Raw genomic sequence first — 14282 nt, 5'->3', positions numbered from 1 at the left:
AGGCATGACAATGAAGACAGAGTTAGCATTTTTGCCTTGCATATCTCTGGTTTGTGTACACAGGTGCATGCATTTGTTGGCATGTGTAGATGCCCATCCATATAGGCGCATGCGTGTGATGTGCATGCAGAGCCCAAGTTAACATCAGGTCCTTATCTGCTCTAGACCGACACTTCATTTTTTCTTTTTTTCCTTTTGGTTTTTCAAGACAGGGTTTTTCTGTGTGGCCTTGGCTGCCCTGGACTCACTCTGTAGACCAGGCTAGCCTTGAACTCACAGAGATCCACCTGCCTCTGCCTCCCGAGTGCTGGGATTAAAGGTGTGCACACTTAACATTTAAGATATTAAAGGTCTCATTGTGTGTGCTACAGTGTAAATGTGGCAGAGAACAACTTGAAGGAGTCAGTTCTCTCCTACCACGTGGGTCCCAGAAGTTGAACTCAGATCACCAGGCTGGTGGGAATCCCTTCACCTACTTAGCTATCTCCCTGGTCCTAACATGTAAGGCTGGCCTCTCACTGAACCTGGCATCATTCTGGCTTCACCCCACACACCCGTAGCCCAGCCATGCATTAGGATGGCAGGCAGGCTGGATCTACCCGGCTTTTACATGGGTCCTTGGGGTTCCAGCTCTGGTTTCTTACCTGCCATGCAAGGGCTGCCTGCACCATCTCTCAGGCTCCTTGCGTGTGGTGCTGGTCGGAGCACACAGAGAGACCCTCCCTGACAAACCAGAACCAACCTCAAGCCCCTGGAGACCATCATTTATTTTGGAGAACACCGACCAGGACAGAGCTATTCCCACAGGACAGGCTATGACACAGGAGCCCGAAGGTGATGGAAATGGAAAACAAGAACAGTTGCCCTGTTTCAGACCCTGAGGTTTTGGGGCTCGAGGTCTGGTCAGGAAGAGCCCACTGCCGGGAGTCCTCCCAGCCCAGAGAAAGCAAGTCTCAAGTACTTCCCTGTCACTGCCTCTGTCAAGGGAGTTTTGAGTTTTCCTTAGAATAAATGGTATAAAATATGGTACTGGGTGTGGCAGCTCTTGCCCAGCAGCAGTGCTGAGGCCGTGGCTGCAGGAGCCAGCATGGACTACATAGGCAGATACCATCTCGAAGAAATCAATAACTGAAAGAAGCCCAAGTGCTGTAATAGTGAGCAGACATTCAAAACGCTAAACCTTGGTTTCCCCTTCTGTGAAATGGAGTCGGGTAGGTCAGGGTTGGTGTTTTGGCCAAATCATTTCAAAGGGTATATGAATATGAACCCCAAAGGAGAGACTGGGATAGGGCAAACCTGGAGAGGGAGGTAAGTGGTGGGGGCCAGGCGTGGGGTGGGGCTAATGAGACGTTGAATGGGCCAAGGTAAACTGGGCCATCAGGTTGGTTTTGTTTTGTTTGTTGTCTGTTTCAGGTAGCCCAGGCTGGCTTCAAACTCACTATGTAGTCAGAGATTACCCCGAACTCCTGGTCCTAATTGCCTTGGCCTCCTGAATGCTGGGTGCTGAGGATGGGATGCAGGGCTTCATGCCAGGCGAGCTGCAGCCCCAGCTGTGGCCTTTTGATCTGAGAATCTGGTCTACCCTGATTGTCTCATCCACTCCAATGTTCACACTTGCTGAGAGCCTACAAACAGAATTAAATATCCCGTTTATTAATTTATAAACCGTAAGAAAAGTGAGATGGGCCTTTTCCCTCCCTGGAAAACCTCACATTGGAAATGCACAAATGACAGCAACGTCACAGAAATCCAAAGATTCAGCACGGAGTCGGGGCACCACGGAGACCTTTGCGCTGCCAGGTGTCTCGGTCCATGTCCCCAGTGAGGAGAAGCCGGCAGACCACCTTAGCAGGGTGCTCCTGCCCACTCTGCAGTGGCAGAGTCTGAACATTGGGAAACCAGGAAGCAAGGCAAACGGGACCGACTGAGGCTGGGGTTGCTGAGGCTCAGGCAAGTGGGAGGCTAAGGTCGTCAGCTAACCTTCAGTACAAAACTCCCAAGTGACTCGGGAGCTAAGGACTGGGCGCCATGACCCAGCAGTGCTTAGTGATGGACACCGAGGCATGAAGAAGGGTTAAAGGTCAGCCTGGGAGCCTTAGTGATGACGACTCCATCTGGGCATGGTGGCACATGCTCTTAATCCTGCACTTGGGAGGTGGAGACAGGTAGATCCCATGAGTTCAAGGCCAGCCTGGTCTACACTGTGAGACCCTGTCTCAAAGCAAAACAAACAAAACCCAAGACCCACCTTCCAGCTAAGGCTGGTGTCCTTCCTGCCATCTGCCTCCTATGCCCACAACAGAGCCCACATTTCTGCTCACTATCAGGTTCTCCCTGCATTGCCATACCAGCCTTGAGCCAGGCTCTCCTGTTGCCCAGGCTGCTCTGGAACTCACTATGCAGCTGAGGACCCTGTCCTCCTGTGTCTGCTTCCAGGGTGCTGGGAAGGTAGGCCTGAGCCACTTATGTGGCTTTCTGTGATGCTGGGGGCAGAAGCTAAGGCCGCACATGGTAGACAGGCATTCTACCAACCCAGCTTCAAACTAAAAACCCAAGACCTGCCTGACGTCCCATTTCCTGGGACACAATTCAGATCCTGACACACACTCGGTCTCCTCACAGATAAGCAACGCTGTACCGTACATGGAGTGTGAATACCACTTGGCTACTGTGGCTGCAGCTCCAGTACAGCATTGCCAGGCACCACTGAGCTCAGAGGGACTGGCTCCAGCAACAAACACTCGTGTTTTTAAATGAGTCAAGACAGTCCACCCCACTGGCTAGCCCTGGTGCAGCGCCTGACAGGGCCCAGTGTGAAAGCTCTCATGGCTAACAAGATGCTCCCCAGAGAAACTCAAGGGTCTGGGGAAACTGCTGTCACCACCACCTGGCTTCTGTGCATTCAGAGGGGCGGGGACACCACCAAGATAACACTGGCCATCACCACCTCTAGAGTCCAAGGGCCGCCCAGGCCCAGAGGGCTGTATCAGAGGATGGTCACTGTAGGTCTGCCCCAGGGCAGCACTAGCTGCAAATGACCAACTAACTGCCTTGGGGCATCCTGGAGTTCTGTTGCTAGGGACAGGTAGTGCTACCCGTGTCAGCCCTCCATACCTCTGGGCTACAGCCCTGCTGTCCTCTCCTTGACGCCCCAGATGTCACCTCCTGCTGGCTGTCAGGGCTGCAGCCACAATGATGCCATTTCTGTAGAGTGGGTCCCTGTTGTCACCAGAAGTTCCTACCATATCTCTGCACCACACTGGAGCAACCCTGTGCACCGAGACAGAGTGTGGCCTCTGCAGAAACCTGGAACAGGGTCTCTCTGTGGCTCTCCTGCCCAGAGCCTGTGGCTGTCCATGCTGTGGTCACCTCACGCAGCCCAAAAAGGGCCAGGACCCAGGGCTCCCCTGATGGCCTGCCACGTGTCATGTGCTCAGCCGGGCTGCCAGAATCTTCTGAAGCTGCTGGGCTCAGAGAGGTGGGCAGGAGGCCTGGCCTGGTGGGCCACTACACATCGTGTCGGTTGAGGGCATAGGAGTGTGGGTGGCCCTGGCGGCCATACTGGAAGTGGTCTGTGAGGAGGATGTTGCGGTACTGGAAGTCCCCCTGCTGTGGGAACAGTGCCCCATTGTGGGGCTTCTCCACAGGGCTCCGCAGATGCTCTCTGCTGTCCAGGTCCGACGTGGACACAGGGAGGAGGTGGCGGCGGGCCTGCTGATTTGCGTCGTACTTGGTCTGTGTTTAGAGAGAGAAATGAGAGGCACAAGGGGCTTCGTCATAGGGGATGTCATCCCAGCAGGAAGGGCAGGAGAACCAAGCCAGCCTGAGCTACATAGTGGGCCAACCTAGGCTACAAGAGATTTTGTTTCAAAATAAACAAACTGTAACAAAAAAGAAAAGAGAACATCACCCAACAAAGAGGTCACCCCCAAACCAAGAGCTAGGGGTGCTTCTGTGGCAGAACACTGGCCTACATGCCCAGCTCTGGCTCCATCCACAGCAGCGCAGACACCAGGGTACAGACGCCTGTCCCTGTCCTCCCTGGGAGGTGGAGGCGGGGTCAGGAGCTGAAGGCCACTGGACTACACAGGACTGCTCCAAACAAACCCGACACACAGCAGGCTTCAGGCCGCATGCACCCTGAGCCCAGCACGCGTAACTGACCCACCCTGTAAGGAAGCAGAGTCCCTTTCCCCAAGGCTGGGACTGGCTGGGGACAGCGGCACCTAATGCTCACCTTGTTGTACAGAAAGACACCCAGGATGGCAGTAAGCATGCCCAGCACGTTGGTGCTGGTCACTGGGTTACGCAGCATGATGAGGGACACGGTGATGACCATGATCCTTTTGGTGGCGTTGGCCACCGAGTAGCTGAGTGGGCTGATGAGGTTGAGAATGCTGAAGGCGATGACATTCTGTGCAAAGTTGCAGAAGCCGCTGACCGCCAGGAGCAGCAGCGTCCAGGGCCACTGAGACACATAGGCCTGTGGAGATAGGCAGGGAGCATCAGCGGGGGAGGGGTGCAGATGTACTCAAGCAGACTGTCACCACGGGGCAGCAGGTGGATAATTGTTTGTTTGTTTTTTGAGACAGGGTTTCTCTGTGTAGCCTTGACTGTCCTGGACGCGCTTTGTAGACCAGGCTGGCCTCGAACTCACAGCGATCCACCTGCTTCTGCCTCCCAAGCGCAGGGATTAAAGGTGTGCGCCACCACTCCAGGCCCTTAAATTTTTTTTAAAGCAGAGCATCATGTAGCCCAGGCTGGCTACACACTGGTGGGTGATAGTTTTGGCAACAGGCACCTTTACCAGCTGAGCCATTTCACCAGTTCATGTGGTGCTTTATACACATGACCTCTAGCTCCCGACCACCCACTGCATGGTGCAGCCCTTCAGTCAGATGCAAAAGCAGCCACCAAAGGGCTGCAGAGGCGGCTCATCAGCACTGGCTACTCTGTCAGAGAGCGGGGCTCGGTTCCCAGTGCCCATGTAGCAGATCACGATTGTCTGTAATACAAGTCCCAGGGGATCCAAAGTCCTCTTTTGACCTCTGAAGGCACCAATCACACATGTTGTATGTGGACACACGTGTAGTCAAAACACCCATACATTAATTTTTCTTTCTTTTTTAAAAGATTTATTTAATGTTTGTGTGTGCTCTGCCTGCATGTACACCTGCACACCAGTAGAGGGCATCAGATCACATTACAGATGGTTGTGAGCCACCATATGGTTGCTTAAAATTGAACTCAGGACCTCTGAAAGAGCAGTAAGTGCTCTTAACTGCCGAGCCATCTCTCTAGCCCTAGTAATTTTTCTTAAAAAGGCCATCAACACTGTGTGTGGCGGGGGTGCAGCCTCCTGATGTCTAAATCTTGTCCTCACGACGCACAGGCGCACCTTCCCAAGGCGCAGCGGCAAAGCATGTGGTGAGCGTGTATGAAGCTGTGGGCGGCGCCGGGGAAGAACTTCCAGAGAGTGGAACACCGAGGCCTGGCTGGGTCACCGGGAGGCCCCAGGCATCGCTTCCTCACAGATCACTCACATCCACACCCTGTCCTGCTGCCAGTGCCCATCCATCCAAATCCCAGCGGGCCCTCTCCCAGGGAAGGAATGAAGGAAGGGTCACAGTCAGCCAACTCACACTGAGTTCAAACCTAGGCATGGCAGGAACCCTTTCTACTCAGCACTCAGGAGGTGGAGGCAGGCAGATCAGGAGTTTGAAGTCTCCTTGGGCCACCTAGTACAGGACATAAATCTGTCTCAAAAGCACCAAAGGTGGGGCCCGGGCCAGCAAAGTGCCCAAGTTCGGAGCCCCAGCACCCACGTGGGGAAAAAAAAACTGGGTGCAGCTGCACATTTGCAGGCAAGAAGCTAGCAGGCAACCCAGGCAGTCAGAGAAATCCTACCCCCAAAAGACAGGGGGAGCTACTAAGGAAGATGCAGGAGGCTGGGCTATTCTCTACCTGTACAGCACAAGAGACACATCGCTAGTTGATGGACACACACACACACACACACACACACACACACACACACTCTCTCTCTCTCTCTCCCTCTCTCCCTCTCTCTCTCTCAAAGGAATGGAAGGAAAATTGAATGGAGCACAAAGTCGATGCACTTTCTATTCCTGCAACAAAGCTTCCTCTGGGCACAGGAACCTTCACTGATGAGGGGTGGGAGCTGCACCCATCCCGTTTCCTTGGGGGATGGGAAGTGCCACATCCAAGTCAAGACCCCCAAGGCACTGGGCAGGAGCAGGCTGTCACCTGGGTGGGTGAGTGGCCCTGCAGTGGGGTGGCAGAGGATGCCCAGCAAAGGCAATGGTTTCTTCCCACAGGCAGGGGCAGAAGCACACGTGGGCTCTCACACTCTGCCTTTCTGTGTCACTGCCAAGCGATGGGATTACAGTCATGGCCACCCCACTGCACTGGACAATTTCTACTGACCGAATTTTAACTTTCTGGCTCCTTCCACTGTCATCTACACGGCGGCATGTCAGTCACCTACTGAGGCTTGGTTGTTGCCATTCTAAGATTTCCATTTGATTTCTCTTTTTAAAAAATGTTTCTAATTGAAATAAAATTGTATCACTTTTCCTATCCCTGTTCTCCCTCCAGTTCTCCTCACATACCCTCAAGTTGACAGCCTTTTTCTTTATTACTCTTACATACAGATGCGTGTGAACACATCACATATACAAACAACCTGTTGAGCCTGTTTTGTGTTTGTGTGTATATGGTTTCTGAGCTGACCACACTACACTGGAAAGCCAATGAGGGTCCCCATCCCTGGGAGAGGCTAATGCTCCCTCTCTCAGCTGTCCTTAGTTACCTGTAGTTCTTTGTCTAAGGGGGAGACGCCATGAAATGTTCTCTCTCTTCCAGATTAGCATATCACTGGCATTGCCACTGTCCTGACTTCTTTACGCAGCCATTTCTAGGGAGACTGTTTCACAGCCGACTTCCTGCTATCCTGGCTCTTTTTGGTTTTTGGAGACAGGGTTTCTCTGTGTAGCCCTGGCTGTCCTGGATTCGCTTTGTAGACCAGGCTGGCCTCGAACTCATAGCGATCCTCTGGCCTCTGCCTCCCAGGTGCTGGGATTACAGGCATGCGCCACCATGCCCAGCCATTTTTTTCTTGTTTTTTTGAGACAGGGTTTCTCTGTGTACCCCTGGCTGTCCTGGATTCACTCTGCAGACCAAGCTGGCTTCCCACTCACAGAGATCCACCTGCCTCAGCCTCCCGAGTGCTGGGATTAAAGGCGTGCGCCACCACGCCCGGCCACTTTTGTATTTTAAAAGAGCATCCTTTCTGTGTACATGTGTGGGCAGCCATGTGCCGAGGTGCCTGCAGAGGTCAGCAGACACCAGTGGAAGTGGGCTCTCCACCACGTGGGTCCTAAGGACGGAGAGGGTCATGAGGCTGCATGGCCAGCACCTGCCCCTGCCATCTCTGGGCCCTGAACATGCTCAGGACCACCATGGCAGAAGATGCAGGCCCTCCCTGACCCCTGTGCAGATGCTGCTGTTCCAGGCTTCAGACTCTGGCAGCCCACGGAGACACCCTCAAGGTGCCTTTTGTTCCTGCGTGCTGGGTGCTCAGGGCCAGGCAGTGTGGACCCACAGCTCCATCTAGTCTCGGGGACACTGTGGGGGCGGTGCTCACAGGCCACGCTAGCTCTGCCCAGGATTTCCTTTTCTTTTTGAGACAGGGGCTCACGTAGCCCAGGCTGACTTCAAACTCGCCATGTCTCTGAAGGTGACCCCATCTCCTGATCTCCCCACTATGCTTCCTGAGGGTTTAGGTAACAGGTCTGTACCAGCTCCCCAGCCATTCCCAGGTTCCTTAAATCACCGTGTCCATCCAGGGCTCCAGTGTCTCCCATGCACCCTCCCCTACCCCAGAGCTGCGCTGAATGATGGTGCCACTGTACCAGGAACAGTCAGCTCTCTTGTGAGACAGGGTCTCATGCAGCCCAGGGTCTTCACACACTTACTGTAACAAACAAAGATGACTCTGGATTCCTGGCCCTCCTGAGTGCTAGGACAAGAGGCGAGTGCCATCTTGGGTGAAGCCTGGGCCTTATGAGGCCAGGAGAAGTGGTGTCCTGGCCATAGTCAGCCTCGAGCCACAGTCCTGGAGATGCAGTTTGTGATCATGTGGCTTGAGCCTGCTGGCTCTGGCAAAGGCTCTTTCAGCACGCATAACCTCACCGACAGGAAGCAGGCAGAGTGAAACAGGAAGAGAGGTCCCCTCCAAGGACATGTCCTAACTCCTCACTTCCTCTACCAGGTCCCACCACTTCCAACAGTGGGGGACCAGTCCGTCCACACTTGGGACCGAGGACGATCATGTCCAGACTGGCCACCGCTTCACCAGTGAGAGCGTGTGCAGCGACCTGTGTGTGTGTCTGTGCCGGAGGGAGAAGCGGCTGGGAGAAGACTGTAGCGGGACAGCCTCATCCTCCCAGGAGTTCGGTCCCTGCAGCTGTTCAGAGGATTCGGAGCCCATCTGGATGAATCGTGAATGCTGGAACGAGCCTCCCACCTGCACGGCTGCTCCACCAGCATCCACAGGGACATGTTGTCTGTGCTCCCACTACACGCCAAAGCATCGGGCCAAGCACGCAAAGACGACACCCTGACACAGATGACGCTTCCTCTCTCCACGCCAATAACCTCAAGCACCCTGTCACACTGATGGACAGCTGCTGGACACAGGACGGTGGGAGTCCTGGTTCTCAGGCGGCTGCTCAGAGACAGACCTCCCTCCCACATGTGCTCCTGTCACTGTCTTGTGGTATGGCAGGATGTGACAGGAGCCCTCAGAAAGGAACCCACTGCACGCCGGGCTTTCAGTTTCCAGAACTGAGAGCTAACCTTTCCTATTCTTTCTTGTTTGTTTGTATTGTTTTTCGAGACAGGGTTTCTCTGTGTAGCCTTGACTGTCCTGGACTCACTTTGTAGACCAGGCTGGCTTCGAACTCACAGAGACCCACCTGCCTCTGCCTCCCGAGTGCTGAGATTACAGGCGTGTGCCACCGCACCCGGCTAGGATTCCTACTCTTATGGCCGAGCCTGCATCAGGTACTCTGTTACACCAACAGGAAACAGACAAGCACAGCTGCCCCAGATGAACGCGTGGCTCCAGCCTCCAACAAAGCATGTGCTTAGAAAGCTGTGAAGACACGCAGGTCTCCCAGTCCCAACTCACCAGGTCGCTGCTGACCAGGAAGGTGGAGAGGTCCACCAGGACCCACGTGGGGATCATGAAGAACACGGCGTGGCAGCCCAGGATGTTGAGCAGCCGCAGGTGGTGGATCCTGGAGTCCCTCAGCACCTGAGGGGAGAGTGCCTCATTAGCGCCAGTAACAAGGCCTGCGTATCCAGTCCCCAGCATGAGACCGGAATCTGACATCCACACTTGGGTATCAGAGCGCCCTGCTTGCTTATGAAGGAACATAGCCATGCCCGGACAAAGCCCCCTGTCCTGTAGATGGGAAGACAACAGAGGAAAACCAGAACTAACCCAGTAACCCACAGCTGCTCACGACAGGCAGGTGCCACCACGCCTGACTGCAAGCCCTCTGAATTGAGTCTACATTGGCTTAGCCTGTCTGAGCACCAGCAGGCAATGCCAGGCTAAAGCTAGAAACAGATCCTAGCCCAAACCGTGGACCTCGGAGCTATCGCTGGGGAACGCCTCAGTCAGCAGCGTGCTCTGCAGAGGTTCCCAGATGTGCTTCTTATCATAAGTGGAAATAAGCCACATTCCCCACAAGGGGACCCACTGTGCTGACGGTGGCACCCAGCAGCTCTGAGCTTTAGTCATGACTGAGAGCTCTGCAGCAAGGTGACACCACACAGTCACAGCAGACGATCCCAGGCAGATAAGGCAGGTCAATAACCACACCTCGGTGGAAGAGCACCCTCTGCATACACAAGCCCCCCGAAAGGAAAGGCTGAGGGTCTGCAGCATGCCTCAGACACAAGGACCCTAGTTCAGATCCCTAGCGCTCACACAGAACTGGGCATGGCGTCATGTATGTAAAACCCAATCACTTGGTGGCGGAGACTGCAGGCAGACCCCAGGGGCTCATGGCACAAAACTGTGCGAGGGAGATTTCCGGGTTTAGTGGGAAATAATGTGGAGGGGCCAGTGAGATGGGTCAGTGGGTGAAGGATTGTAAGAGCTTGCCACCAAGCCTGGTGACCTGAGTTCAAGGCTCAGGACCCACAGGATGGAAGGAGAAATGACTCCTGCACATTGTCCCTGAACACCACACTAAGGCCGTGGCAGGTGCTCCGCACACACACACTAAGTGTATAAATAAAATGTAGCGAGAAAACATGTAAAAGAAAAGGAACAAGAGATAATAGAGTAGGTTAGGGTTAGCTTTCAAAGCAAAACAAGTGACAGGGCCCACGAGGGTCTGCTCTGGCCAGCTGACTTGATGCCATCACCCTCCGGCAACCTGTGCCAGGGACAGGGCCCACGGGGACAGACAGGGCCCACGGGGGCAGACAGGGCCCACGGGGGCAGACAGGGCCCACAGGGACAGGGCCCACACACCTTTTTGGAGAAGATGTTCTGAAGGGAGAAGCACAGCGTGGCTGCCAGGGCGCTGACCAGCCCCCACACGTCAAAGGACAGCTCTGTGACAGTGGCCAGCAGGACTCCACTGATGATGGGGACCAGTGACAGGTACACCTGCAGGAGGGCAGAGGGGCTCAGATGGGGTGGGGCTAGCTACCACCCAGAACTGCAGAAAATGTTGGGCGGCCCCATACCTTACCTGGGGGACCCCATCTTCCACCCTGGGAAATGCTGCCTGCATCTCACATGGTGCTTCAGGGACAGCATTCTGGTGCTCAGAAAGCTGAGACAAGAGGGTTACTAAGCCTCAGGGTGGGGCCGGTGGGATGGGTCAATGTGCAGGACCCACATGGAAGGAGAGGACTATCTCACAAGCTAGACCCAGACACCAACAGGAGACATGTACATAGGCAAGCTAGCAAGCAAAGCCCAACAAGGCAGAATCCCAGCTGGATTTCCAGTCTTAGGTCAGCCTGGGCTACACAGTGAGATTCTGTATGAAAATCAAGGGCCAGTCAGATGTCCCAGCTGGTAAACTGTTCCAAGCCTGACTGAGTTTGATCTCCCGGACTCCTTGGCGGAGAGAGAGAACCAACTCCTGCAAGTTGTCCTCTGACCCCCATGTGTGCCCACATACCCACAAAATAATAAATGTAAAAACAAACAAGTCAAGTGAGGCTTTTAGGAGGGAGAGAGCAGTAGCCACTGGGATGGGAACTCCGGCCTGCACTCCCAGCCATGGCACACTCTCCCTACCCGTGTCCTACCTCTTCCCGTAGAACAAGGATTCCGCAGCCTGACTTACCTGCCTTGAGGGCAGGTCCCTTGCCCAAGAGGGCCAATCTCCAGGCTCTGCACCCGTGAGGCCCTGAGCCTGGTACAATGTCCCCAGGGACAAGGAAAACTGATAAACACAAGGTGTGCTATCAGGTGACACACCTGGATGCCTCCCTGGCAACTCTGACCCCCAGGAGGCCTGACATTGCTCAGGGCTCACCAGGATGAAGATGGGCCCGAGGACAAAACTCAGCCAGAGGTGGCCCAGTTTTTGCAGGGACCCAGGGTGCAACCACTCCCAGAACAAGGTGAGGTGGCTTCCAGCTGGGCCATTGGCACCCCACTCTGTTGAAGGACACAGTGAACCCAATCCTGGCTTTCTAGCCCCAGGCCAGGAAATACCTAGCCTGGCATCTGCCTCTCTGGCATCTCTGGGTGCTGTATGTCATTCACATCCAGATAACCCGAGTCCAAGCCTGTCTCCACTCTCCCCCATCTCTTTCTGAGATCTTCCTGCCTCTGCCTCCCGACTGTGGGGTTAAAGGTACATACAATTATGCCCAGCTCTTAGACTTTTTGAGACAAGGTCCAGCTCTGTGCCCTAACCTGTGCCTGGACCTGTCCACCCTCCTGCCTCAGCATCCTGTCATCCTGGGGTGACAGACTCATGGCACCACACTGGGCTCCTGAAAGTTTTATTTTCTAAGAATGGGCTGGATTCTGCTATCATCAAACTCCTCCGACCCAGTATCTCACATCAGACCCAGACAGCCGCTACCAACCATTCTTTCTGGTGACGAGTAAACTAAGACACAACAACTCAACAAATGAGGTCGCTTGCTCTCTGCCAAGCCGGACAACCTGAGTCTGATCCCAGGTATCTGCACGGTGAAAACTGTCCTCCACACACATGCAAAGGCATAACACACACACACACACACACACACACACACACACACACAGATAAATGTAAGACTAAAGTAAGAGAAGGAAAACCTGTTCCAACTTAATTTGTTTCTTGGTGTCTTGCCAAACAGACATCACCTACCACCAATCCCAGGGAGGGAATCAAAACAGAAAAGAACGGCGGAACCCTGAGGGATGTGGCACTTAGGGACAACATGCAAGACATTACTCTGGGACATCTCCCCTTCACATACACACACCTGCCGCGGGAAAGGTACGTGAGTTCGGGACACTAAGTGAGGGAGGCCACAGGAGGCTGACACCACGACTTCCTTATCTGACAGGAAGCCGGAGGTTTGCCACGGTCCAACCACGTCATCAACCTAGGGAGCTACGGGGAATCCCGCCTAGTCCAGGGCTTTCAGCCAGGGTTACCTTGGTGCTCTGTTTCTCCTTCATAATGATCCGGGACAGGAGGACCACCCAGATGGGCATGGTGGCCTTGACTGCAAAGAGAGGAAAGGCAGTCAGCGGGCAGACCCTGCAGCCTGCACACCCGACGCGGGACCTTCTTTCTGTAAGGCTTCCTTCCGACCCCAATAGCTGGAGTCAGTTCTGGTCGGCGCTCGGTTAACTCCTCGGACATTTTCCAACCCGAGAATCCGCCGCACCATGGCGGCACCTCAGTCAGACGGCCCGCACACTCGTACCCACACTTTGAAGCCCCGGGCAGCGCGCACGACCTACCGGTGTGCGCGTAGGACACCGGCACCTTCCAGATGCTGACGTGCGCCGACACCGAGGCGAAGTACTTGCCGAAGGCGAGCGGCAGCACGTAACGCGGATAGAAGCGCGGCGGCAGCAGCGGGCCGGACGCCGGATGCGGGCCAGGGCCGGGGCCCGACACCGGCGGCGCGGGCGGCACGCGCCAGGCGCGCAGCAGAGGCGGCAGCCCCGCGCACAGCGCCAGGATGTGGCACAGCGACACGGTGACCGGGAACGGGAAGGCGCTCAGAATCACCTTGTTGACCACGTTACCGCCCGCGCTCAGCGCGTACCACAGTAGGCACAGCGCCGCCACCCGCGCGCCCTCGCGAGCCCCGCCGCTGCCACCCGCGCCCGGGACCCCCGCGCCCGCGCCGGGACCCGCGGCCGCCGCCGCCGCCATCCTGCCCGAGCGGCCGCCCCTTCGCGCGCCGGACGACCGCCGGACGCGGGGCCGGGGGCGGGACAGCCCGGGCGGGCGCGCCGGCAGACGCCGCTCTCTATTGGCCGCCCGCCCTGAGCGTCATTGCCTCTCGCCATTGGCCACCGCCCGGCGCGTCATCACTGCGCGACCGTCGACGCGTCTGCAAGTCGTCTCCGGCGAGAGCCCCCCCCAACCCTACTTGAGCGCCTTCCGGAAGGGGCGGGGCGTGGGCCGCGCGCGTGCGCGGAGCGGGCCCGCCCACTTGTGGCAGGGGAAGCGGGTGCCTGGGGCGCGGAGAGGACTAACAAAAGATCTTTTGGGGGGAAAAGAAGCCGCTTGAGTTAAACCCTCCGGACGACGCCAGGTCCTCGGAAGCTGTGCGGTAGGTGTCACCTTCCCCTCACAGACCAGCCGAGCGAAGCCCGGGGCTCGGCGCCTCCTTCGACTGTCCGCCGAGCTCTGCGGACGGGGACAATGCCAGCTGAAGGCTGCTGCAAATGCCCCGAGGCAGGACAAGACTTTAGTACCGAAATCCTAGACAACAAAACTCGATTCCGAAGATCGTATGCTTTTAAGTGCTTGTGGGAGAAGAGGTGCTTTCATTTATGGAGGCGGAGCACGAGTGTGTTTGTACACATAGTGGGGGTTAGAGGAGGACTTGAGTCTGTTGTCCCCCTCCCACCATGTGGGTCCAGGGAACCAAACTCATGTCCTCTGGTGGCAGCAAGCATTTATCTGCTGAGCCGTCTCAACGACCTCAACTTTCTTCTTTACAGTGACTTTATTAGCAGTTAGGAAAGTGGCAGCATAGCG

General features: G+C 55.6%; 1 protein-coding gene across 2 annotated transcripts; it reads right to left on the bottom strand.

Annotated features, from left to right (window-relative positions):
- Positions 1-1279: 1279 nt before the first annotated feature.
- On the bottom strand, positions 1280-13448 carry Slc35e1 (solute carrier family 35 member E1). Of its 2 annotated transcripts, XR_007833252.1 has the most exons (7): positions 13028-13448; positions 12716-12786; positions 10574-10711; positions 9215-9340; positions 4238-4483; positions 3115-3735; positions 1280-1625 (listed from the first exon to the last, which is right to left on the bottom strand). XR_007833252.1 is itself a non-coding variant. In XM_051169558.1 (6 exons), exons 1-6 carry the CDS (start codon positions 13446-13448, stop codon positions 3508-3510), a joined length of 1230 nt encoding a protein of 409 aa, XP_051025515.1. In that variant the 3' UTR covers positions 1983-3507. The 2 variants fall into 2 exon arrangements, 1 of the variants encoding a protein (XP_051025515.1); XM_051169558.1 differs by lacking the exon at positions 1280-1625 and having other exon boundaries at positions 1983-3735.
- Between the last annotated feature and the right edge of the window lie 834 nt (positions 13449-14282).

This window comes from Acomys russatus, chromosome 27 (assembly GCF_903995435.1).
Source record: "Acomys russatus chromosome 27, mAcoRus1.1, whole genome shotgun sequence".
NCBI lineage: Eukaryota > Metazoa > Chordata > Mammalia > Rodentia > Muridae > Acomys > Acomys russatus.
The sequence above is the reverse complement of the archived record's forward strand: the minus strand, read 5'-3'. Positions and strand labels throughout refer to the sequence as shown.

Coding starts and splice junctions, on each gene's coding strand:
- Slc35e1 (XM_051169558.1), bottom strand. CDS start 13,448: ATGGCGGCGGCGGCGGCCGCGGGTCCCGGCGCGGGCGCGGGGGTCCCG. Junction 10,712..12,715: donor AGGAGAAACAGAGCACCAAG/GTAACCCTGGCT, acceptor GCCCTCCTGCAG/GTGTACCTGTCACTGGTCCC. Junction 3,736..4,237: donor GTGTCTTTCTGTACAACAAG/GTGAGCATTAGG, acceptor CTCTAAACACAG/ACCAAGTACGACGCAAATCA.